This window comes from Sylvia atricapilla, chromosome 7 (assembly GCF_009819655.1).
Source record: "Sylvia atricapilla isolate bSylAtr1 chromosome 7, bSylAtr1.pri, whole genome shotgun sequence".
NCBI classification, from domain to species: Eukaryota; Metazoa; Chordata; class Aves; order Passeriformes; family Sylviidae; genus Sylvia; species Sylvia atricapilla.
In genome coordinates, this window is record NC_089146.1 from 29289267 (window position 1) to 29316179 (window position 26913).

The 26913-nt window shown below is 42.6% G+C and overlaps 2 protein-coding genes across 2 annotated transcripts in view; one reads left to right on the top strand and one right to left on the bottom strand.

Moving 5' to 3' along the window:
- Positions 1-7705, top strand: part of LOC136363674 (TGF-beta receptor type-2-like) — a 31762-nt gene extending 24057 nt beyond the window's left edge. The window contains exons 4-7 of the mRNA XM_066323098.1: positions 587-1395; positions 1508-1649; positions 2918-3045; positions 6892-7705. Coding sequence (XP_066179195.1) covers positions 587-1395; positions 1508-1649; positions 2918-3045; positions 6892-7104 — 1292 coding nt within the window. The 3' untranslated portion in view covers positions 7105-7705. The remainder of the gene's footprint in view (positions 1-586; positions 1396-1507; positions 1650-2917; positions 3046-6891) is intronic.
- Positions 7706-10404: 2699 nt separating this feature from the next.
- Positions 10405-26913, bottom strand: part of OSBPL11 (oxysterol binding protein like 11) — a 39044-nt gene continuing 22535 nt past the window's right edge. The window contains exons 7-13 of the mRNA XM_066323099.1: positions 23295-23440; positions 21170-21310; positions 18726-19224; positions 17215-17401; positions 14455-14637; positions 13688-13841; positions 10405-12387 (exon numbers count right to left, since the gene is read on the bottom strand). Of these exons, the coding sequence (XP_066179196.1) occupies positions 12310-12387; positions 13688-13841; positions 14455-14637; positions 17215-17401; positions 18726-19224; positions 21170-21310; positions 23295-23440 (1388 nt within the window). The 3' untranslated portion in view covers positions 10405-12309. The remainder of the gene's footprint in view (positions 12388-13687; positions 13842-14454; positions 14638-17214; positions 17402-18725; positions 19225-21169; positions 21311-23294; positions 23441-26913) is intronic.

Sequence of the window (26913 nt, forward strand, 5' to 3'; positions counted from 1 at the left end):
TAAAACAAATGCAGCCATGCCCTGGTGGTTACTGGGGCTGCTGTTGTAATGGGCTGGGGGAGGAGATGCCAGCACTGGCAGACAAGTGCTGAAATGATGTTCCTGTGTGCTAATTATCCTGCAAAGCATCTCGGCACTCCCCTGGGTTGGGAATCCCTCCTGGCTCTCTGGGTACCACAGGGGTTCAGCAAAGCTTCAGCTCCAAGCCTCCTCAGAGACCTGCTGTGTTCGAGCCTTGCCTCAGATTTATCACTGTTATTTCCAGCCAAGCTCCCCTTGCCACAAAGTGTAAGCAGCGCCTGGGACCCCCAAAACGCCCTTTGCAGTCTCTTGTACCGCACTGACCTATCCGATTCTGGCCTCTCTCTTCTGTTGATAAATGGAGCTGAATTTGAGACCAAACCCGATCAGTCCCCTCGCTGAGTGCCGACATCTGGGTTCTGTGTGGGGATGAGCCCTTGTGCGGCCCCGCAAAGGGCTGCGCTCCATTAACAGCTTTGCATATTTTCCTCCTCCGCGTGATGAAAACGAGCTGTGGCAGACCCGCAGCAGCAGCACCACCTCGCCTTTGCTTTCCTCCCCTCAGGCTACTCCATGCTGCAGAGCAAAGAGGTGATCCCGGTGGCTGCCATCAGCCTCCTGCCCCCGCTGCTGGTGGCGGTGATGATCACGGTGATATTTTACCTCTGCCGCACGCAGAAGCGACGCAAGAGAGCCAAGGCGTGGGCCGGGAAACAGGGCCGGCCCCCGGCGCTGCTGGAGCAGGGGAAGGCAGCCGAGCGGGAGGAGAAGCTGTCGGTGCTGATGGATGAGAGCCCGGCCGGCACCAGCACCGGCCGCGCCAGCAGCCGCCCCGCGGAGCTGCTCCCCATCGAGCTGGACGAGATGGTGGGCAAAGGGCAGTTCGCCGAGGTGTGGAGGGCCAAGCTGAGCCACAGCCACTCGGGGCAGTACGAGACCGTGGCCGTGAAGATCTTCCCCTGCGAGGAATACTCCTCCTGGAAGAACGAGAGCCAGATCTTCACCGACACCAGCCTCAGGCACGACAGCGTCCTGCAGTTCCTGACTGCCGAGGACCGGGGCACGGGGCCCCGCCGGGAGTACTGGCTCATCACCGCCTACCACAGCCGGGGCAACCTCAAGGACTACCTCTCCCGCCACGTGCTGAGCTGGATGGACCTGCAGAAGATGGCTGGGTCCCTGGTGAGCGGGGTGGCCCACCTGCACAGTGACTACACCGCCTGCGGCCGCCCGAAAATCCCCATCGCCCACCGCGACATCAAGAGCACAAACGTCCTGGTGAAGAACGAGCAGGAGTGTGTGCTCTGCGACTTCGGCATCGCCATACGCCTTGACCCCGCCCTGACTGTGGATGACTTTGCCAACAGCGGGCAGGCAAGTATGACCCACCAACCCTCTCCGGAGGAGCCTTTCCCAGCCGCCCCCATGTCCTGTGGCTGAGGTCTTTGCTCACCCCTGCTAATGCCTCTCTCCTCTCTGTGGCCAGGTGGGCACTGCCAGGTACATGGCCCCAGAAGTCCTGGAGTCCAGAGTGAACCTGGAAGACCTGGAGTCTTTCAAGCAGATGGATGTCTACTCCATGGCCCTTGTTTTGTGGGAAATGGCCTCCAGATGTGAAGTGGTAGGAGGTAGGAGCATCGCACCAGAGTTGCTGTGTGCCTTTTTGCCCCCTTACTCCCACATCCCAGCTGATGGCACAAGATGTGACTTGGAGTGGCCTAGGTCTCTGCAGTGTGTGTGTGCCACGGCTCAAGGGAGGTGACTCAGTGGTCAAGGAGCAGGACAGGACCCCATGGGGACATCTGGTCCAGACCCTGCTCAAAGCTGATGTGCTGGCAAGTCCCATGGAGCCTGTGCTGGTGATGCAAACAAACCAAGCAGGAAAAGCCAATGCTGCCTCCCCCTCATCGACCATTTTTTTTTTTTCAGACAATACCAGAGAGCTTATGTTGCAATGAGGACTCACAAACCCCAGCCTCTGACAGTATGACATACCTTGTCACTTCCCAGAGCCACATCCTGGCATCTACAATTGTGTGTAGCAAAACATTTCATTAACTGCCTTGGAGTTAGCACCTGCCTGCTCCAATTTACCTTCCTTCCCTATCCCACCTACTCACAATACAAGCCCAGAGAACTGCAGAAACCCTCAACCCTTGGCCAGAAAGCTGCTCCAACTGCCCTGCAAGCCCCATGCTCGGCAGTGGCAGGCCCTTGCCTGGCTTGGATGCCCCTTTGTTCCCAAGCCAGCATTCCCAGGCCATCTCCCCCTGCTCAAATCTTACCTGCATTCACATACAAACAGGAGCTGGCAGAAATCGGGGTGGCCTCTCACCTCTGCCAAAAGCCAGTTTCTCCTTGGTCTTCCATGACATGGGGTTGCTCTTCCAGAAGGGCCATTTCTCCTCTAACCCATTCCCTGCCTGTAGCAGAAATCTGGAAATTTTCGTGTCACAGTCACCCCCTCTCCCATCCTTCACCAGCACAGTCCTTTCTGCCTGCTCAAATTGTTTCACCCAGAGACAAACCAGATCCTTTGTACTGCACCTTTTGGGTTTGGGGAGGAGGTCAAATGGTTCCTTGGTGCTGTCTCTGAAAAGAACCTCTATGTGAAAACCCAGCACTACATTTCTGTGCTCAAATTCTCAATTGTTTCCAGATCTGGTGGTGTGTGGTTTGTTTTTTTTTGGGGGGGGGGGGGGGGTTTGTTTTTTGGGGTTTTTTTTGTTTGTTTTTTTGTTTGTTTTGTTTGTTTGTTTGTTTTTTGGGTTTTTTTTGGTTGTTTTTTTTTTTTCAGACTATTAAAAACAAATCCCTTCTCATCCAGTGGGCCATACGAAAACAAAACAGGCAATGCATTAGAAACATCCTGTAATGTTCTGTTGCTTCCTTGCAGAGGTAAAGAATTATGAGCTGCCTTTTGGGTCAAAAGTCCAGGAGCAGCCTTGTGTGGACACCATGAGGGACATCGTGCTGCATGGCAGAGGCCGGCCTGAGATCCCAAGCAGCTGGCTGGTGCACCAGGTAAGCTGGGAGCAACTGGTTCAGAGAAGAGCAACACACATTGTCCTTCCTCACTAAACCAGTCTGAAAAATCGAATTTACAGTTAAAGGAAAAGTGGGCAGAACTCCTGGGATCTACTTTTAGCTCCACTGTGAATGGCTGGGCCCACACAAGTCACACTGGACTTATTTCCTTGTTGCACAAAGGCCACCAGCCACGGGCACAGCAGAATGTGTTGATCAATAGCCATGAAGTTGTGAATGGCAGGTGATGGGTTTCAGACACCCTGAGGATATACACAATGGAGCACTGCAGTGCAGCTCTTCTCACGAAACAGTAAATCATTGGAATTCACCCCACTTCTCCCCTAAGCACCTTGTCTGGAAGGCTCAGGAAATACACTGTCCCTCACACAGATATCCACAGCAGGGACAGACGGGAAGGTGGGCACATCCAGCCTTCTGCCTCCTTGGCTGTAGAGGTTTCAAGCTCAAAATTACCTTTAACATGAGAGAAATTTCCATTACTACAAGAGCAAACCAGGAAGCGTCTCCTTCATGTGAAACACTCATGAAAAGTGAGTGAAGCTGAGAGCAGGGACTCAGCAAGGCTCAGAGTCGTCAAGGGAAGTCTTTCACCAGCCTTCAGAGGGTCTGAAAGCAAAGCATGTCAGCACAGAGGGCATAACCCAGTGTTCTAGAACAGGAAAATTTCAGCAGTGAAAAACTGTGCTCTGCTAAAACCTCCCACAAGCACACCCAGAGCAACCAGCTACAGAAACAGAGCTCCATCCCAGCCCTGACAGAGTCCTCTGCCCCAGGCCAGTGCTTTCTGTCACACACTGAGGACACAAGGGGTAACAGGCATGCTGATTGTAACTTCCATATCTTACCTGAATTTGGTACTTCTTGAATTTCATGTGTATTGTGGAAAAACACTTTCTGCTAATCAACACTCCCACCCACCTGAAAATCAAGCTTGAATATCGAGTCTGCTGGTTTTCAGAGCCTTGCAGTGCTCAGTGCATCACTTTGCAATATTCACCCGTAAAACACACCACCTCTGCTTCCACTCTGCCCTGCTGGCACACGGAGGTAGGCTTTGCCAAAAGAAAGAGAGAATTTCTTAACCTTAGGAGGCCGCACGTTCCCTACAATGTCTCCTCTCAAAATCATGTTTATCCAAAGACTCACAGCTGACCTGACTGCCCAAAACTGCAAACAGCATCATATGAATCCATGGCTTCTGCAGGACCCCCAGGGAGTTTATCAGTCAGTTTATGATTCAGTCAGTTTCAGAGTCCATTTCTGGAGCTCACCCAGCCTTTTTCATTGACAAAGGCAAATACAGGAACTTCAATCAGCAGTGCCACATATTTGAAGCCTTTGAGTATTCATCTCAGACATTCACCTCCCAGGGTCTCTGATAAACTTTGAAACCACAGAAAAAATACACAGAGGTTCACACTGTCAAAAAACACACTTTGATAGAGTGTGAGCTTAACTGTACTGTTCCCAGGGCTGAAGGGAGGCTGACTGCAGTACCCTCCCAGAAATGATGTTGCTGTAGTTGGGTAGGTGTAGCAGGCAAATAGAGCAAGGCTTATAAGGTGGGAACTTTTACTGGACCATCTGATGGTCACTGGGGAAGAGGAACTGAAAAGCCACATTGTGTTGCCAAAAGTTTTTCTCTGACTAATCTCTGCTGGTCTAATAAACATCTTGCAAACCTGGCTTTACAGCATTTTCTGGGCATTCTGCAACCATCCTCCCTAGGATGAGGAATTGGGCAGCACCATCTGCTGGGAAGCAGCAGAAAGCCACCAGTTTGTGCCACTCCGGGGGTCCAGGCTGGCTTCTCATGGGAGGAAGTGCTGAGTGACACCTAGAAACGGTGACAAGTCACTCATCTGAATGGGAGGCACCTACAGATGTTCCCACTAACGAAAATAAGTTTGCTGCAGAGCTCCAAATGCTACTTCCACATTTCAACTGTCAGGATTGCTCTCAGTCAAGTGAAGATCATTGTCTCATTTTCAGCAAGTGATTTTTCCTGACAGGGCTGACTCACCCAATAGCAGCTTTAGGGCAACTGCTTGCAAGGCCCCACAACAAATTCAGCTGAAGAAATTCATCCCCAGTTTCCCAGAAAACTTACAGACCCCTTAGGTCTGTGCTTCTACCTTGTTACACACCCCAGCATATTAAAAAAAAATTAAAAAAAAAAAAAAAAAAAAAAAGAAAAAAAAAAAAAAAAGAAGGTTTTTTAGGCTAGGCAAATTCCTGAATCTGGTTTACAAAGCAGCTGAACAGACTGGCACAACCAGAGGCTGTTGCAGGACAGGAAGGAGCAGTAGAAGCCTAAGTCAATTATTGCCACTAAAAATACACTTGTACAACTCAGCATCCTTTGGAATCTTAGAAAAACAGATATCAAATATAAAAGCCAAACTAAGCTCATTTTGTAAGCCAAACAAGATGCTTCAGTTATACCATTCAAAAGAGCATCATCACCACAAGGCAAACTGCAAATAAATGTTATGATGTCAGGGAAAAATAAGTACAGAAAATCTTGGATGTTCTGTTTGACAACGGGATGACTTTAAAAGCTTCACCTAAGCTAGCTCACTTTTGCATGTAATCAATTACCCTCAAATCCTTTCAACTAAGCTAATAAATGAGTGAGGTCAGAGGTGCTGAAACATACCATCTGTCAGTTTTGCTGTACAATCCTGTTCTCTCCAATCTGTGTCCATTATGGAAGATTTAGCACAATGAACCTTAGCAGTGAGCAGTGAGTTCTGAGTAAGGTACAGAAGGGCAGATGGAACTGACCCTACAACTCTGTAGGACTCGGATTTTCCTCCTGAGTGGGTCAATATGAAACTTTAGGGTTCTCTTAATTGCAAATTAAGAAATACATAAAACCCACTGAAAACCACGAAGCTTTATTTAGAATAATGATTTTTCCACTGTGTTCCAACTTTAGTTGACAATGATGCCAAGAGCAATAGCACATGATGGAATTACATGGGCGAGGGAAGGTTCAACATAGCTTCTGGTGCTAGCTGTGCTTCTAGCTAAAGAAGGGGAAAATACCATCATTTATTTTGTTCCTAGGCCCAAAATACTGTGACTCTTTTCAGAGCCCTACACAACTAGGAGGAAAAAAAAAAAAAGATAAAGCTTTCTGGGAGATGTAAGCATTGTACCTGAGAGGAACTCCATATCCTCTGGAGTAAACTGGGAAGCACCTCAGGCCATCTCAACCAAAACACTGTTTTGTGATAAAAGAACAAGGTTCAGCTGCACACTGCAATGAGTGTTTGAGAGGGCACACCCCTTCAGAATGCCACTAAAAGTCAGATTTAAGAAATTACTTCCAAACCTACCTTTGAAAACCACCTCCCTACCCCATCCCCTCCCTCCACGTGTAACAGGCAGGGCACAGCTCAAACTCCAAAGTCTGGGCTCAGCCAGCAGCCTAGAAGTCACTGTCCACACCTCTTCTGTCCCTCCTGATTTCAGGATGCTCTGATCCAAATGGGCAAGGCTGAGGCAGGAAATAAATAGGGGCTGAAAGGAAACAGGTTCTAAGTCTCACAGCCAACACAAGCCAGTTTCCAGGGAGCATGAGGAATGTTTGGGAGCAGATGCTGTGAGAGCTGAGGCTGCTGCTCTAACACAAGCAGTGCCAGTGGAAGCATCAGCACTTCCACAGCTTACCAAGGCTGATTCCTCTTGTGCTTAAGCTTGGCCAAAACCAGCCTTTATGTAGGAGGCTGTCAGAAGTGTGGTAAACCACCGAGACTGTTAGTTCCCTTTCTTCCTGCCTTCTGATCCTAATTTCAGCCCTTCTGACTGCAGGGAATGCGCTTCCTGTGCGACACCATCACGGAGTGCTGGGACCACGACCCCGAGGCTCGGCTCACCGCCCACTGCGTGGCTGAGCGCTTCAACCTGATGGCACAGATGGATTGTGATGACATCCTCAACAACAACACCGACAACGAGGCCACCAAAACAGCTTCTCCAGGTGAGGAGCACCAGGACAGTGACGGCAGCAGAAATATTCAGTGACGCAGCAGGAAAAAGGAACATCACGAGGAGCAAGAGGATATGGGGGAAGCATTTAGCTCACGGGGGAAAAAAACTTCACTGTTTTTCAAAATGGAACTAAGATCTAGTACATAAATTATTTATAAGATCTGCTTCCTCCCACAGATGCAGTGAACTGTGGAATCAATATTTTGGTTAAAGTGAAACATTATTATATGAGCTGACTTTGTACTTACCTAAAATGTATAATGATGCAAAGCATTCCTTTTATTATTTTTTAAAATAATAATGTTTAATCTTTTATTAATATGCACCTGAATTCCACGTCTGTCTTTTTTAAGCCTTTCCATATTGTCACCATGAGTTTCTCTTCTAACTTATTCTGCAGTGATTAAAACAATTTTCCTCTTTTTCATAGCCTACACACACACACAAAAAAAAAAATCTGTTGTAGCAGGAAAAAAAGACATCATGAGATCTACTGCACCCTCTATGAAAGAAATGCTGACATCCAAGAAAATCACTCATGCAACATTGTGCAAAGATCCACAATAATCCAGTTTGTAAAAGCACAATACGATGCAACTCCAACATACCTTTTCTCACAGGAGAATTCCTGGGTTAATTGATAGTTCAGGTGGGTGTGTGAAGCTTCTTTGAGAGAAAGAAGAAAGAAGTCACCAGTGCAGACATGGCTGCTTCACCCTAAAAACTCTCTGTGCAGGCTATCTAGACAATCCTTCCCCCCATCAGACTGGCTTCCAGTCATCTCTAGCCAGATCTGTGGCACAGGAACAGCATCAACACATGGTGTTGGCCAATTCTTTTGGAAATTCTCACACCCCCCTGCTGGGTTACCCCACCTGGGGAAACACCATCAGAGTGAACCGAGACCTTTATTCCCATGATCACCAGATCAACCCAGGCTGCACCTATTCTGAAAGCAATTAAGGAAAGGTAAGTCACACCTCACTCTGAACCCTGATACTGTGCAAATCCCTCCACGCTTGGGAGCAAAAAGCTCAGGTGCTCTTAAGCTGTGCAAGCCCATACCTGACACACAGAGGTGACCTGACCTACACAGAGGTGTATTTTTTGGGAGAGCATCTGAGAGGAATACATTTCTTGCCACCACACAGCTGCATGGATCAGCCCAGATAGAGGGGAAGGGAGCAAACCACCCAAGAGCCACAAGTTTACTACAGCTGAGGCTGCTCAGTGTGGGGCAGGGAAGCAGATCTGCAGGACTGGTTTGGTTTTCTTAAGTGCTCGGGTATGACAGCACTACCTCATATAAAAACCTTTCCTTCTCTAGCTATTGTTTCCACCTCCCTAGACTGTTTTTACAGCTGCTAAATTAAAAGCCTATTGTCTCTAAACACTTCAAAGAAGGACAGAAGGGGAATCAATTAGGTTGCACCAAATCTAAGTAACAAAAAAATTGCTTAGCTACCATTTATGCCATCTGCAACTGTGACCACACCTGTCATTCTCACTAATCTTCACCTGGCTGCTACCTCCTGACACCACAATTTTTCAAGTTAACCCTTTTCTCTTGAAGCACACTCTCCCCAGTTCCCCATAAATACACCTTTTCGACTTCAGCCTCATTTCTTTAATATATTAACCACTGCTCTAACACAAGAGAAACAGAGCATGTGGCAGCTTTTCTGTCATGGAGATAAAAAAACTACAGGAACACATCAAACTCCTCTCCAGCCTGTCCAATCTTTCCTTGCCATAGTATTTCGTGCAGAATTTCCATACCAAGTTCTGCACCAAGTTGTTTGGACACACTGATGAATGTATTCACTTGTTCTTCCAAGCTCAAAAGGATTTAAAAGACACTCTGACCTGTTCTTCCCAGAGGTGACAGGGACAGAGGGGGGATCAGCCTGTGCAAATTAGACATTGAAGGCCGCACCTCCGATTCTGATGACTGAAATCCAAATTCTTCTGAGGAGACAGACTTCATCCTAGGCTTGACAGTTCACACTATAAATATGCTGAAAAACTTTATCTTTTCCCCTGCCCATGCCTCGAATCTTGAACAACCCAATTTGCACAGTGCATTTTTTCCATAAAACGCAAATCCATCAGGATTACACACCTGAATGCCTGTGTTAAACAGGGCTGAACTTGTTACACTCTACTTTCTATGAGCAGCAGTACACTGCACAGCACCTCTAAAGACAGCCACTGATTTAAGATCCAAGATCTATTTATGATTCAGGGAGCCTAAAACCAACCTGAGATCAATGAAATTCCTGCTCTTAACTTCAGTAAGGCCCAATCAAGCCAAGAAGACAGACAGTAACATAAGCCAGTGTCCTATTTTGCCATGTTCCCTGTTGGAACACACTGTGGTTCTAGCAAGTATCTACACAGGAAGCAGCACTGAACCCTTCCCTTTGCTCCAGAAGGTACAGGATGGAAACAACATCAGTTATGCAAGAAATCAAATCTGGCCAGAGTTAAAAATACATCCGTTACCCTGCAGGGTGTTTGCCACTCTCAGAGGAATCACAATTACAATTCAGGCTGGATATTTAGTGGCTAGATTTTTTTTTCTTTTTTAAATGGTTTTCAACTATGTCCTTTGTTTCTAGAAGCAGAAATTTGCATCCTAACTAAATCCATATCAAGAACAATTCCAGTTCTTGTGATCACTTGAGCAGAGGAAGGCTTTACCTTCTTTTCTTCCTAGAAACATTCCCATGGTAAAAGAAATCAGTTCATGTATTGTATCAAAGTATTTCTTCAGTATTTATTCAGTCTATTCTTACACAACAAAATTAGTAACAGCTTTCTTAGTGTGAAACCACAAGCATACCAGATGAGGAAGGAAGAGAAATAACTTGACTAGTAGTGTTATACAAGGAACGCAAATGGGTTTATGGTCAACACGGGAGCTTTTCAGTCTCATTTACAGCCATCACCTTGACAAATCCCAAATCAAAATTTTAAGCTGAGTTTAGTGATTGAGATGTAAGTCTGTATTTTAGTTAGCTTAAGTTTGATCCCTGGAGTGTGCTCAGCTGAAAAATGTTTGGTTTTGCTATGAACATTGCAATATTAAAAGCTGGGCCTTACACCACAGCCCTTGCTGTTTGTTTAAAGCAAATGTGCCATGTGACATGGATAAAACTATGAAACTTATACAGTATTAATCTGTTTCTCTACCAGCCCCTTTTTGGTGCAGGTACTCATGAACCACAGAAGAATTTCTCACATTGCCACCACGATTCCTACCCCAAATCCTGGAACTGGCCAAAGAGACAAATGTGCCGCAAACCCAGAAACAAGAAGGAACTAATCCCATTATTTTAATTTTTATTTTTATTCCAGGTTAAACATGAAAATGCCCAATGGATATCCAAACCTATCACAACAGGATGGTTGTATAGAATATCACAAACAAGACAAATAGGGCCTAAAACATTCTTCTGCTGGAGAATAGTTACCACTCGAGCACATACTGCCAAAATATCCCACTTTTGGGACCAAGGAAAGCCTAGACAGATCTCCAGCATGAAACAAAACAACCACCTACTCTTTCCTGGTCACCTGATCCCTAGGAAAGCAGACAGAACAAATGAATCATTTTGTAGCTTTATTATTCCCCCCCCCACTTCTCACAAACAGACTATGACTTGCATTGAGATCTCAGTGCATTTCACAGAAAAAGAAAAAAAAAAGAAGGTACAAGAGGATCAAAACAGTTGTGCATAAACCCAACTCTTTTTTACCTTTTTTTGCATGATTTACAGTTTGTGTTGAAAGTTAACATGGTTATTTAAACCTTCTGATGCATTCTTACACTTGCATCTTCTCTATTGAAAACATCTTACCAGATCACACAGTTGTGAGTTCTCATGATGCTGGATCAGGTGCAGCCATTGCCATGGCTGGGAAGTGGCAGATAATGTTATATACACTGATTGGAAGACTACATCAGAAGAAAAAACAGATTAAGGCACCACTGTTGGAAAAATTAAGGTAGCTTGTAGTTACAACAATAACGAAAGCCATAGTAAGTACTATTCTTAATTGCCAGCAATTCTTAGACTTCAATAAAATAGTTATAAAAAGGAGGAAAAAAAAAAAAAAGGATGTTTGTACCTGAATACAGTTTCCTGATATCTGATTGTGTTTCAAATCAATACCCAGTCCTCAGCATAATCAGATGTTTGTTTGCATTTTTTTATGGTAAGATGAAAAACCAGGACCTACAGTCCATGTATTCAAGGTCACATTTCACTCCTTTGCTCTGAACAACACCACAGGAGAAAAAACAAAACAACCCAAAGGACAGTTTGTAACACTGATACTTCATCTCTGAAACGATTAGATGGGCAGAGAAATTTAAATACAAAACTGTACGTTTTCTGTTCATTTTGAAAGCCTTAGTCCTCAGGAAGAGAAGTTGGAGGAGAAAAACCAGGCCAGATCTCATTATATTATAACTTGAGAAAAAACAGTCACTCAAAGAGATTTAATAAAATTAGAGCTGAAAAATGTTCAAATTACTTTTCCAATTCAAGTCAATTATTTCAAGTATATTAAAACGTTTCAGAGGAAAAATTTCTCCATGGTTACACTTCTAATTGCTTTTATAAATCCATAAAAAAGAAAAGCAGCCTCTATGTTCATCCCATATTCCTCCAATGCATGCACACGTTCTCTCCGGAGAAAAGGTCGTCATGATCCAGTTGTTTCTTAATACTGATTTCAGGCACATCTTCCAAACACCCTCCCAGTTTTTGCCAAGAAGGTTAATTACTGGGCATAAAAGCAGCAATTTGCTGTTGCTGTTGTCTACATGTGTAGTGAGGAGGTTTCAGTGATTAAAGAGCTTGACACAGATTCCAGAAGAGTTCCTATGTCACTAAAATCCAACAGGTTCCTTCTTCTCTCAGGCAGCTTTTGCAATCAGATCTACTTAGAAGAATCTTACACAACGCAGATAAAATCTCTGGGATCATACAAAAAAACAAGTTGGTTGAATGTACCTGGCAGGTTTGTCTCTACAACTTGGATTTTTACCTTTGTTTCGTTTTTTTTTTTTTTAAATAGCTTTAAAGTGCCCTAGTATAGTTACTTCTTTATGCTCATTAAACTTGCACAATTACATAAAAAGGGGACACTCAGTGTGATTACTGTGTTCTGAGAGACAGAGGAGAAGGAGAGGAAAAATCAGAAAACTCATCTTAAAGCAGCTTTTTTCTAGTTACTGTCCGTTTGCTGAGTTTGTGCGGCAGATACTGTTTTCCAGAGGGGTTTATGGTAAACCCAGCCATCTCCCTGCAATTTAAAGAGAAAGTATGGTTATCATATTAGACTGATGGCTGTGAACAGCAGAGGGACAGAGCTGGTACCTTAAACTCCACAGATCAGCACAGAGATCAGCACTGCAGACTGCTGACGCTGCTTCAGAACATGTGCAGGCTCCTGCCGAGCCACGGCACTCTCTGGGAGCAGACTGCACTTGTAATTAACCCAGTCAAAAAGCCACTCTTCTCAACCATGTGATCCAAATTGCTTTCAAAAGCCAAATAAGCAGCCAGCAGAGATGCAGCTACCCAAGATTATCAGCTCTACCTCTGCTCAATTGCTTACCCAGAAATGCAGTGCTCAGGATCACGTTTAAATGTTTTCTGAGTACATGTGTATCCTGGACTAGCAACAGAATTTCATCTTCTGTAAATCTAACAATGCAGCTAACTTTGAGCTAATCATACTAACACAGCTTTAGAGAACACAAACCTTGATGGGAGCTAGTCCTGAACTTGACAAAACAAACCTGGAATACGTCCAAGAGAAAGAAACCTTTTAGCCTATGTTCTAAACACTTACTAGATCACAATTATGGGAAGAGGAGGGGGAATTACATTACTGCAGTGTAACAGATAAAGCTTTCACTGTAAGGAGAATCTAAACTACTACAGCATTAATTTTACTCAAGAACTCTCCTGTTGCAAAGGGCCCAGCAAAGGGCTCTACACAAGCAAGGTCTCACCACATGGATCACAAGAAAAGCCTATTTCAAAGTTATCATATCAGCATGCCCCAATCCTCTTGGGTAGGCTGCACTTCCTCTTAAAACTCTTACTATATTATTACTACTACTATTATTATTGAAGTACAGGTTAAGACACTAAACAAATAAGCTTTATCCAAAATGTAATGCAGAGGAACAAAAAAAGTGGTAACTTGAGAATGAACTCAATTCCTTCTGGCTAACAATAATATGTTGGGTACATAAACACACAACCTCAGCAAAATTAGTACTACTGATTATTTTCTTTGGGTATTTTTTCCATATGCCATTGAGGAAGTGCTTGGTAAAAAAAACGAGACCAGAAAACTGGAAAACATTTTGATGCAAACTCCAAGCATTTACAAAGTGGAGAATGAAGTCATACCTTTACTTGCTTAGGAATGCTTATGTCACCTTACTCCTATGGATCCCACAAAGCTAAGCTGTAAGATCTAAGGCCAAATACTCTATTCTAACAGGACACACACCCATATATGTGCCCCTGCCTGCATAACAGCCCTGCTTCTACCTTCATCAATAGCAGATAACTGCTTGGAAACTTACATCTTTAAGGAAGTATTTAGTACACCAAGGTGTTTCTGTTTCAGCACGAAGTCTCTCTTCATTCCTCTGCCGTTCCTCCAGGGCTCGCTTGTGCTCTGTCGCCTTATCAATGTCTCCATCCCGCAGAGACTCTGTCACATGCTGCCACAGCCTCCTGCAAAATAAACTGGTAACTTTACTGTCCCAAAGGCTTCCCAGCCAGCCACCTCAAACTGCAGGATCACCCTGGAACAGGAGCACTCTCTTCACTTACACATGACAAACCAGCCCAGGTCAGAGCATTGCAGTGCAGGTGAGGGCTCAGGGCCAAGCCTTAGAGCTACACCAGCAACTGGGAGCAGGTAGGAAGGGCTCTGAGGTTCTGGCAGTGCCAATTTAATGTCTGTTTGCAAACCCTTTAAAGCTGCTGTTGGAAGTGTTATTCAACAAGCAGCTTCTTGTGAGGATGTCAGGAGCTGCCCTGCTGTGTAGCTGATGGGTAAAAACAAAACTAATAGGGAGATTCTGTTCTCTAGTAAGCACTTTGTGAACTCAAAAAAACCCCTCTGTTCATAAACAGGAAGCAAAATAAACAACCATGTGCCTGCACTAGGGTTTTGCACTTTTTTTTTTTTTTTGCTCTTGATTTTTATTTTTAGAAAGCATTAAAAAAAACAAGATCACTAAGCACTATCCACAAACACTATCTACATTTGCAGGTTTTCCTAAGTCCCTCACCAGACTGCTGAGGACAAAAGAGGTCAGACAAGAGCAAACATATACTCTACCTAGATTCAAAGGGGCCTTGCTTCTCCAGGGGCCGGACTCGTTTTCTTGTCACAGAGAGCTTTGTCAAGTCCACATATTTGGTCTCCCCATTGCTGTAGGTGAACTCAAGCACACTGTTCCACTCCCCTTGCACTCTGCACACCACCGTGTTTGTCATGTTCTGCTTCACTTCACCTGTGACTCTAGGAAAGAAATTAATTTTTAAAAAGCCATGACTGAAGAAACCTGAGGACTCTTCCTTGCATAATCACTCAATCCTGAATGAGTTTGCAAACTTGTCACACTGCCTTGAAAAATGTTAGTTATTTGAATTGCATTTGTGTGGAGAAACTCGAAGAGCAAAGTGACTTTCACTCACTGCTCTAGTTCTCTTCATGTTACCCAGGAAACTCCATTTTTGGCTTCAGCTTGTTTCAAGCCTCTTAAGGAAATTGAAAATGAAAAAGGAACTAACACAGGCTGAATCACATTAAACAAACAGTTGATCATTTCCACTTGAAGTATCACATCAGATATATAGTTCAGATGTACAAAATAAAAACTAAACTTTCTATCAAGAATATATCTCACGACCTGCTGGCCCTTCATCTGGCATCTTTACATTTCAACTTTCTCCGTATGTAGGTGGTCTCATTTTCTCATGTTGCTCACATAAGCAGCAGACATACAAAGGCAGAAAGCAAGGTAGGAAACTGGGAATCAGGAGAACTGCTTTTGTTCCCTCTCTTCCACAGAAACCTCTGCCAATAACAAGATGAGGAAAATGTCTTTCTAACATGCACTATTTCATTCAAAGTGTTGCATAACGCTCAAGTATCACCATAATTACACACACTGATGCGTATTTTTCCTCTCAACTTCAAGACCTGTATGTACAAAGGCCTCCTGACACCCACTTCATCCTGACCCAGTTTTTGAGCATTGCTTGGCAAGCAAACTGTCAGTCTCAAACAGGACTTTCCTCCTAGAAACAGAAATAAAAGGGTCTGTGCACTGTGGAAACCAGACTTGACACACTCATATTTGTAAGCTGCTGCAGGATTCACAAAGGATACTATCTAGCTCAAATTAAACTGCAGTTACCTGTACACAACCTCCCTAAACTCACCCCTTTCCAGCCCTCCTGCATTTCATCAGTGCCCACACAAAGCATTGGCTACATCTCCTTCCACACTCCACTGTGTGCAGCTAAGAGCTAACTTGCACACCACCAGCTTGCTCTGATGTCCTCTGAACAACTGCATCTCAGAGAGTGGAAAGCAGCATTTCTGTGCTCCCACCTTGCATGGTGCCACTCTCAGAGGAAAAGAGAGCACAGGAGACAATTGCCACTTCCCTTCTTCCACACACTTCTCACTGCACCCACACCTACCTGTCCTCCCCAGTCATAGCATCAAAATGGAAAAATTTATCTCTCAAGCAATGAAATGAGTATCACAGGCCAGACCTTCCAGCACAGAGATACTGGATGCCAACAGGATGCCAAAGCAGACCTGCAGGGAATCTCCATGGCAAGGGGGGAAAGGTCATAGCCAGCTCATAGCAGGAGACAGCTGCCAGGACTTCAGTCACACCATAGGCCAGCAGCTCAAACCTAAATTAACCTCATGAGAAATATCTTAAAACCCAGTTTTTACACAGTTTTCCATTACAAAAATTTAAGATATGTTTAAAAAATGAGCAATAAAAACACATTTACAATTTTTTTATGGAAGTTAAGAAGTACTTGACAATTACTGAAAACAGCAGACAGAGCAGCTGACAAACAAGCAGCCTTAAGTTTGTGCTGCTTCTCCTGTGACTTCCACACCTCACCATAGCTAATACACATAGTTGAGTCCCTGTGTTCCTCCCAAGAGATCTCTGAAATGCCTGAATCCATAGGATGCCAGAGATCAGCCTGGTCAGACTCTGCAGTTACTTCTTCACAACTTTAACAGCTTGATTTTTTCCAAGTGTTGTGTGGTAAGAAGACAATACTGACATCCAGTATTTTAATACCAATCTCAAAATTACTGCCTCTGCTCAGCTGAAAGTAAACAAAGTTACATCACTCACTACTGAGGTGCAGTATTGAACTACTCCATTAAACTCTCATTACCTGTATTTCTCCAGGTTTCATTGCTATGACACACAACCACTGCCAGCACTGCAGACCATAGTATCTGCCTGAACCTGCACTAGTGATAAAAAACTGCTGGCAATTATTTGTAATCTTGGCATCACTGACATGTGTTGAGCTGTCCATTATCATTATCCTCTATTTCATCCAGCTAAAGAGGTACAGGGCCAAGGAACCATCATCCAGCTGAGGTCTAACAACACGGGTCACTCTACAAAAAAATCTATACCATTGCCATAGCAACTCCTGTGTGCTCTGAGTAACCATGACAACACTGCTGCTCCCCATCAAGAAATTCTTTTGGCAATGTCCAATCATCACCATGTCAAATTTTCAATAGTTACAGTACCTTGAACAGATCTCTCTTTTAAAAGCCTCTGCATCTGTGACTAACTTCAGAGAAACAAATAACAAAACAGTTTCCAAATTAAATCACTGAAATAAAACTACATGCTCTAACTTATCTGTTACCACACCAGAGTAGCTATTGCAAAATGGAAGACAAATTGTGAGCCATGGAAAAAACCCCAAATGATGTGTCACTTTCAAATTACACCAAGTGAAAGAGAGCTACATGTAAGCTTCAGTTCTCTGAAAGTGAGATCAATCTCATTTCAAACAAGCAAAATGTTCTTACCGATGCAATTTGCCACCATAGAAGGGCTTGGTGTGAAAGTTAATACTTGCAGAATACCCAGTTTTTGCACAGTTAATGTTGACTTTTCCTCCCAGCTCTACCCAAGGAACAGTTAAAATCGAGCGGGCGTATGCACAGGGCAGAGAGAAGGTGTATTCTTCTCCGTGTTCCAAGAGATGCAAGACACCTGTGGGAAGAAATACAAGAATCTGTAAACCAAAAGAAAAATTTAAAAAAAGGCCAAACAAGTTGTTAAAATAAATAGTCAATACTATACCTGGCTACTTTTCCTCATAGCCCCTCACATGAGAAAAGAAAATTTAAAAACTGACACAAGAGTGACACTTATTAGAATTTAGATACAAACATTTTCTCGAAAGTACTAACTTGAAGTCTCTTTTGGGAAAAGACATTTATCTCAGTAACACTGCTGCATAAAGCACAATCCCATGCTATGTACATACTTTTCAGTAGTGCATATAAGGGCTGGTCACTCTCTTACTGATGGCTCTGGTGCATGGCAAAATAAGACTTATGCTGACAAAAGGAAATTACAAATTAATTCTCTGAACTGCAGAACTGCAGATCCTGAGGAAGGCTAATACTCCTGCTTTCCTCTTCTATAATACACCTTACCCAAGCTGAAGGCAGGTAGCAGAGACAATTCTCCTTACTGCACCTCTCTGCCAAGATAAATCCAACTGCTTCCTGACAGCAACTTTTGCAATAAATGTCAAGAATCTCATTAAATACCAGAACTTTTCCTTTGGGTTTTAAGATCAGTGGGTTTGATTTCTACAAAAAAACCAAAAGCACAAGCTCTCCCCTCTTGCTCTTACAAGAGCACAGCACAACATCTAACTGCTCGTGCCTCTGGAGCACAGTACTCTGGGGTGTCTGACATCAGCACAAACAACACCAGAAATTCTGAAAAAAGTTATGATTTGAGAAATGCCCTACAAGAGACATCAACTTCAGAAATTACCTGTACAGCCAAAGATATGCCTTTCACATACCCTGGCATTCCCTTGTCCAGAGTGTAGTTTATATGCAAGCACCTGGAATCCCCAGGTACTGGACAAAATACACAGGGGGACACAGAGTGGGAGCGGCTGCCTCATCTTGTGCAGTAAATACTAATAACTAAAGGAAAATCACAGTTTGAGGGCAGCTACCCTTCTCTCTCCCCAAAAGATCCAATTTTTTGAGTTAAAGAAAATCAAAATGTGCACAGGAAGATTAAACGCAATACAGAGAAATACAACACTTCCAGTTAATAAACGTCTGGTGCAAATTAATTCATAAATATCAGCTTGCATCACAGTAATTGACTTTTGGCTAAAAAGTCAGTATTTTATTTCCAAATATAATCCTAATTTTTGGCAAAGCATGAACCTTTCTATTTTTATCTCCCATATGAAAATTTGCTGTTCACAATGCCAACTTTGCTATCAAATTCGTAAGATTTTAACAAACTTCTAAAATGAACAAAGCACGGAATTTACACTTACCCTCGCCAACCATCGTCACTCCTATTGACATTCCTAGGAATTTGCTTTTTGTCCAGACGTGGGCATTGACACACATATTCCTCTCTACACACTCAGCATAAAACCCTGAGACAGGAGGATGGTGGGACACTTGCTCAGCTACAAATTTCACCGTGTAATAGTCCTGCTCTGCTTGGCCATCCGGATCTTTAGGCAGAGTTCCTTGCTCCGAGGAGGAGTGAGCAGAGGAGTTGGTGCCACCATCGGTGGCCACGCTGCTCTTGGGCATCCTCCAGGAGCAGTGGAAGGTCTCCCCGATGATGGGGTTGTAGGGTTTCTTGGCAATGGCTCCCTTGCGGCCCTCGTGGAAGGAGGTGAGGTAATACTCCACGAAGCGGATCATCCTCTCCTCGGGGCTGCTGCCGCTCGTGATGGCGATGAAGAGATCGGGGTGGGACATGAAGTCCGCGTACATCTCCAGCAACGACCGCTTCTCCAGAATGAACGTGGGAAGAACCACCTGGAAAGAAAAGAAAAGCCATAAGGCACTCGTAAGGAAAACAGAGACAGGTATTTTATAAGAGTCCTTGGGAGGAGGACTCTGTCCTGTTTGGGACACCACACTTCCAGAGTGCACTTTTTTGGTTCCTCTTGTTAGACAAGAGCAAAATACAGTCATCGGAAGTTCCAGGAAAACAATTTACAAGGAGAAAAAAGCCCAGCGAGTACTAGTAGGACTAAAGAGATTGAAAGGGAATGAGCATCAGGAAAAAAAAACCCTAAAACATGATAGAACTGCAAAGAGATAACGTGTCCCATACATCTGTGAAAGAGAAAACAAGCACGAAGAAACTGAAACTACAGCAAAGAAGGTTCAGGGCAGAAGTTAGGAAAGGTATGGTCTAATGGAGAGGAAAGCTGGGAAGCTATGCCAGATCTGGAGAGCTAGCAGAATCTCTCCCCACACAGCAACTAGGACAAGCATCCATGAGAAGCAGCACAGGATGAGTTGACCCTGTGCCTCTGAGCAGAGGTACCTGATACATTCACAGTTACATTCAACACTATAAAAAACAGCAATCCTGTCCTTCCTGAGCCAAGGGCAATCCCCTAAAGTGAAAGGCCATGGATATCATCAGTGTTTTCCTTCTCTGAAGTGGGAACAACCCTCACATAGCTAAATTCACATAACTGACATAATTAACTGCTGTAAACAGCAACACAGAGTATCTCAGCCATGGAGTCAAGACAATGCATTTAAATCATCTGTATTCAAAGAGAAAAAGCATAGATACAGGACTTAGACATTCAAGTTAAACTGAATACACTTGCCATGTTGTTGCAACACCAGCCTTGAGTATTAGGTGTCTTTTCACTTCAGTACCCTGATGCTGAGCACAACTTCATTACCTGTTTTGAAGTCAGGTTTGTCCACTTCAGTGTTTTGTCTCCTCTGAAATAACACAATTCTCCCCACACAGCCAAAAGTCACAACTGGGACACAGGCTCAACAGTTTGTTCTAACTAAGAGCAAAAATATCCTAAATCCAATCTTCAATGTAAGTGAAAGACTGACTTGATTAGCAGCAGGGGTTTAGGTCTGACCCACAGACAGGGCCTGTTCATATCACCTTTTTGTTTTCCCTCTCAAGTTGTGAAACATAAGCTGCACAATACAAGTGTTTCTAAGGGCTATGTAGCTAGTGCTCAAAAGTCATAGGTTTAAAAAAAATAATAATCCATAATTGCAAAGAGAGTTTTCCTCATTCCATGCTACTGTAAAATCTTTGATTTCAAGGTGCCTAGTGCTTATGGCAAGAAGTCTTTACAGGAATTAATTGAACATAAGCTGGTAGCAGCCTGATTTTCCCAGATTTGCTGCCCAAGTTGTCTAATAATACCTGAGTGTTAATTTTTCCAAGCTGCTTGCTTTTGAGATCTGCACTCAAGTGTTAAATCCAATTCTCTCCAGTGTAACTTTGTTCTTGCCTGCTTGTGAGCAAACACAGAAATGGGAATAGGAAAAAGGCTTAAACAGGCATCTAAAGATAGATAAGGGGGAACCAAAAGAAAACTACTTTTCAGAAGCAGCATGGACAGTGGTGAAGGGTTACACAAGTTGTGTGGAAAAGCATTATCAAGACAGAAAAGAGATCATGCAAGGACAGCAGAAAGAAAAAGATGAGAAGGCTGTAGAAAACAGCATGAAAAGACTAAGGTTCAAACACTGGAAAGAAAACAGTCCATTACAGAAAAGGCAATAAAAACACAGCAGAAAAGACAAAACAAAGGTAATAGAAAAGATAGAATCAGCACATTTCACCTAAACCTGTCTCAGTCTGACTGGGACCTGAAGTTACCACTGGCCACTTTCATACTAAACTCTATACTTTTCAATACAGGAGTTGAGTTTTAAATGATACTTCACTTTTACTGCAGCCAGTTTTCACACATCAGTTACTTACTCTTGTTAAGTCCATGCCAAGTTTCAGCTGAGACAAAAGATGCAAGATAACGCTGCGCTGCTCTTCCACTGCTCCTAGATCATCTTCTTTATCATCACAGATATCCTCTAGCTCCTCATCTGGATTTATTTCTTCAGGTTCCTGGAATAAGAACCATAAACTTAGCTCAAAGATGTAACTGGCCAGACAGTATTCAAAAAGGACTTCATATTGTATTTAACACTCCATGTATGAAAAAAGACTAAATAAACCCCTGCAGAGAGCTACACAATGGAATTTACTCCCAAGATAAACATCAGCTGAAGAATTTGAATGGATATAAAGATAACTCAGTGCAGATTCCATCTGGAGGATTCAGGCTCAGATTTCTCACCCTCTCTCACATTGGGTCATGGAAAAAAAGAATAAAGCTTGAAAGACAATCCTGTAAGTTTTATGCGTTCACAAAATGTCAAGCATGTAACACACACACAGAAACAGCAAAGCAACAGCTAGCAGCAATTCCAACCACCTCAATAATCCCCTCCACCTCCACACTACTTTAGCTTTCCCAGTGTTGTCACTACTCCAAAGGCTGTGTCAAACTGTAGTTCCATGACTACCACCCTGCCTGGTACCTACAAACTCTGCTTCACAAGCACGTTCACGTTGCTGTGAGTGCAAATACGTAACAGTGAAAGAAAAAAAAAAGTAACTTGGAGTAGTTTCAATAAAATAACAAAGGCACACAAAACTGCAGGTGTGTCTGCGTAGCTAAAGCAGACAGAGTAGACATTGTATCTGCACCATTTTACCAACCACCACAGTGCAAGCAGAAAGTCAGACATTTCAGGCAAGAGGGATGGTAGCGTTCCTAGGACTCTGAGCTGCATCCTCCTGGGGCAAACAGCTGGAGGGAGGCAGATGCAGAGGGGAGAGGCACTGAATGCCACGGGAAGGCAGCAATATGCCTCTGCCTAAGCAAAGCCCTTTGTCCTGGAGCAGCTGCCTTGGCTCAAGGCAGATTTACGAACATTGAACCACCTAAAACAGGGACCAAGCCCTCACATCGAGCTCAAATCCTGATGACAAGTGCAGTATCACAGAGGTGACACCTATCAGAGGTGATGCTATGCTGTTCTGCTCTCAGAAATAAGGGAGTTGAAAATACCTATGGGGAGTGATAACACCAGTCATACCTCAAATATATTAAGTACTCAAACTATGACTAGCTTAATTACTGAAAGGAAGGAATTAAGTGATTTAGTTGAAAGCTCCCAGTGTTGTTTCATCTTTTCTTCTTTTTTAACTTAATAGTAAGTATTCTGACCCATTTAAAAATCTAGAAACTATAGCAATTGAAAAAAATCCTTTCCATTTTAATTTTGCTCTAAAACAGACCAGTGCTATTGCAGAGACATAAAACAGCACATTATCTTTTCACAGTTACACAGTCTCAGGCAAACAACTGTGTGAAACCAACTAGCATAAAGAGGATGTAATTATGATTTTCTAGCTTAGTTAAGAAAACATGTTCTTCATCATAATCCCTGCTGGTTTTTTACTTCAGTGTTTTGCAATTCAAATCCATTTTGTCAGTTATAATGATACAGACTGTAGCTGAAAATGATAGAGACTGTAACTGTATTTCACATGCATTAAGCCACCCTGCAGCCAAATGATGAGACTTGCTCAGATTAAAAAAAAAAAAAAAAACAGATGCAACAAGATCTAGAAAAGAAAGGGAAATGTAATAGCTGAAGACCACCAATTTCATATTCTGTCTGCTTATTCTTCTTAGGCCTATTTTGAGAACGTCATGAATTTCAGTTAGGCAGCATTGCCTTGCATTTTATCTAAAACAAGTAAATAATGAAGTACAAAAAAATCTATTTCAATGCCTTGCATTACCACCCCAATTGGCTCTCTCCACTTGACAGCAAGTTACATTAAGCAGCAAAAATTTGTTAAATAAACAAGGTAGAGGGTTTCATTTGCTGCAACTGTCCTCAGTCCTCCTCCTCCACAGCTAACCAAAAGTATGAGAATAACTGTCATTAAATCATTTTCACACAATACAATTGAAACATTTACAGGTATTCCTCCAAATAATTCCCCACAGAAATGGGATGTCACATTACCTTACCCTTGTTAGCTGGCAGGGCTCTGCAATGGACTGCTCTTCTCTGACAGATGCTGGCTTGTTTATCTCTGCTGGGAAATTCTGAGCTGCTCCATTTTTGAAGTGGTTTGCCAGGGAGATCTTCGGCTCCAACCAACTGATTGTCGTTCCTGAAGCAAAGGAAAGTTTGCGCTGAAGCTTGCTCATCCTCTGCAAGGTCACTAAATAGCAGTTTCCAACAAAAGGAACTATTTTTTATGGAATAAGCTGAAAGCAGCCAATTCCTCCTGCAGCCAATGCCTCCAGCAGCCACTAAACAAAGGTGGTGCAATGAGACACCACCTTCAGTGATCATTAGCACAAACACTGGGATTGGCAAGCTGTAATACATGCAACTTGGACTGGAGAAACTAGTTGGTGTCATGAAAGGTGTAATCAGACACTACAGGAGGAGCCCAGTATCATGGGAATGTTAAGCAGCCTTTACACGTTCCTTTAACTGGTACTAAAATAAAAAAACCCCTCAGCTTTCCACATATCAAGCTTCTACAACCCAGCTCTGTTCTAGACTAAAAAGACCTAAAGCAGAAGTTTTGTTGCCACTCTTTTCTCTGGAGAGGATGCTTGTCTTTTCTCAGCTGCAGAGAAGGCAGGTACACACTGCTGAATAAATAATAGCTCTCTCTCTCAAAAAAAGAAAAAAACCAAAACAAACAATTAAAAAAACAAAAACAAACAAAAAACCACAAACAAAAAACCCACCAAACAACCCCAAACAAACAAAAAAGACAACAACAAAAAACCAAACCAAACCAACAAACCCTGCAGGGTTTGGAAAGCTATTACCCACCTGATGATTCCAGCATCTCTAGTTACTCCCAGTTAATTTATCAGAACGGGTCAGGTTCCTCATTAATAATAGAAATGTTCCATTCTTTTTCAAAGGGTAATAAATGTACGGGTTCAGTAAACTGATTCCAATCAGTTTTTACTGAGGAATACACAAACTGACAAACCATCTTGGCTGGGTTGCAAACACAGAAAATATTAGGAAACCTCAACTTCTACCACCAGATAGCAGTGCCCTGTGCTATACTATGACACCTATTCTATGGTGTCTGTTGTCTCTTCCCATACGATACACAATCCGTTATTTCCAGACCCTTCTTATCTGCAACTAGGTCACATCCTCAACCAAAACAGGCAGAGTAAGCTTAATTCAGATAAACAGCAGCATTTCCACCAGGAACACCAGGAAAAAAGTCCAGCTTTGCTATTGAGACAACTCTTTCACAGCCAGGTAGCTTATTTCCATCATCCATTACTCATTAATCCACTACATCATAAGAAACAAGAATTCCTGACCACATTAAATTAAAACTATTTAAACAGAAGCCTCAAAGAAGTAAAAAAAAAAAAAAAAAAAAAAAAAAAAAAGATGCTCAGAATGTTGCTATCACACCTTTTTGAAAAGGTTTTACTTGTATTAAAAACCTCTCCATGATATCTGCTTTTCAAGCTGTAAATTTCAATACACTAATCTCTAACTGCATGCTCTAGGCTGCATTTAATCCACACTCACTGCTGCTGTATTAGCTTGAATTTACCCAACAGCCTCCATTCAATATTTTCTATCAGCTACACCTAAAATAACGTTATTTATTACATTTTCTGTTTAATTTTTGCTGTTAAGAGGGAATTTTTGAAAGATTTGAGCTACCAGCTGTGTTTTAACCTTTGTGAATGGACAAGATACCACCTTAAGACTTCTCTTCCACTAGAAAAGCATATACAAATCTGCTCTCAGTTATTTTGCATAGGCACAAGCCATTCTCTTTACTTGTGACATCCTCCTCCCCTAGAGTCTTCACCAATTTCTTTTTAAACAGTTGTCAGCACTTCCTCTCTGGTACAGTGCAGACCTCTTGAGTTCTCACTTCCTACATTTTTCTTCAAGAGTTGCAAATTGTTGCTGCACACCACTTGTGACTGGAATTTAGGAGAAGTCAATAGGTGAAATAGGTTTCTTGTTCACCTTTATGTTTGTGATTCAGAATATACTTCTATGTGTTAGGGCAATATTTTCAGTCTTTTGATTGTTTTGGGGTTTTTTTGCTGTTCATTGGGGGTTTTTTTGTCATCTAACCATCTACAGCAAACTGGCATTCTTACATTATTTCTAATTCTTGGTTTTTAAGCCCAGCTCCACCAGATGAACTAGAAGCATCTCTCTTTAGTCAAGAGGAAAAATCTAAGCTAAATGGATTTTTAAATTAAAAAAAAAAATAGAAGTTCTTGGCAATCATTGAAAAGAACAAATCTATTACAGTGTCTCAAAAAAGGCCACAGCAGGGGGGAGATGGAAGGCTGCAGACACACACATTCTTTTAATGGGCTCTTTTTAACTCTGGCCCCAGTAATGCATCATCCAATCTGCTGATCCTCTCTTCTCCATTCATCTCCCCAGGATATCACCAGAAATCTTCAAGAGCTGGACATATTCAAGCAGTATTTTTAGATTTGGCCATAACAGGCAGATACCAACTGAATAGCAGTCAGTGAGTTAAGCTTTTCCCTGCATGGTTTAAAAATTAAAAACCTACACCATTTGTCAAATAAAAAACCCCAAACCACAACTATCTCCTTAAGTTATTACAGTGGTGCTCACTTGACCCTACTTATGTCCCCAGATACAAGTAAAAAAATCATCTTAGTAGTGCATATGTGAAAATGCCAAAACAAAAATACTTCTGATGTGCATCTCCCACAGTGATGCATCAACAGTCAAAAAATTCACAGAGAACAGGAAGAGTTTTTCCAGCATAACCTCAGAGTTCAGACAAATATCTCAAGAATTGCCATCCATTTTTTTGTGTTTAAAATGAAATTTTGAACTGAAATACAGCAAAAAAAATAATTCAATCTATTCACATATTCTGTTTTAATGCCTCTGGTGATTTCAGAATCATGAACACTTTTTATATAGTTTAAATACTTTTAGGCAACATTTTTTCATCTTGGAAGCTAAATTAATTACAGCTCTGAAATAACATGCCCTATGCAAAGCAAGCACCACAAGTATGAGTGGAATATGGGATATATAAGGAGAGAGACAAAATATGTACTTTGTGAGAGAGACAAGTGTGTACTCTGTTACACACTTACTATATTGACTGATCTGTTGTGCAAGAGAAGCATTTGAAAATCCTCTAAACCTCACAAAATGCCACAAAATAAACACGTGAAAAAAGACACAATAAGATGCAGAAGAATTCACAAACAACCATGACCACATTCAGTTCCATACACTGCACAAGAACTAGGTAGAACAATTCCACTAAGCTCTTACTTGCATAGAAGTGATCAATTGTGCAGACGTGGCAACATACTTGTCTGCTGCCTGTGAATGCACATATTCCACACCCATGAGCAGACTGGAGGGGGGTTGTTTGTTTGTTGGGGTAGTCAGTTGTTTATTAAAAGAGACTTTATACTTTTCTCAACCTTTAAGCACTTTTCATTGGTTACAAGTCCATTCTGCCCTCAGAATAGAATACGTGACTTGTCTTTAGACCATGGTTGAGACTAAGGCAAAACAAGAATACTGATATTTAAACAGTATTAGTAACAAGCTGTGCAAACG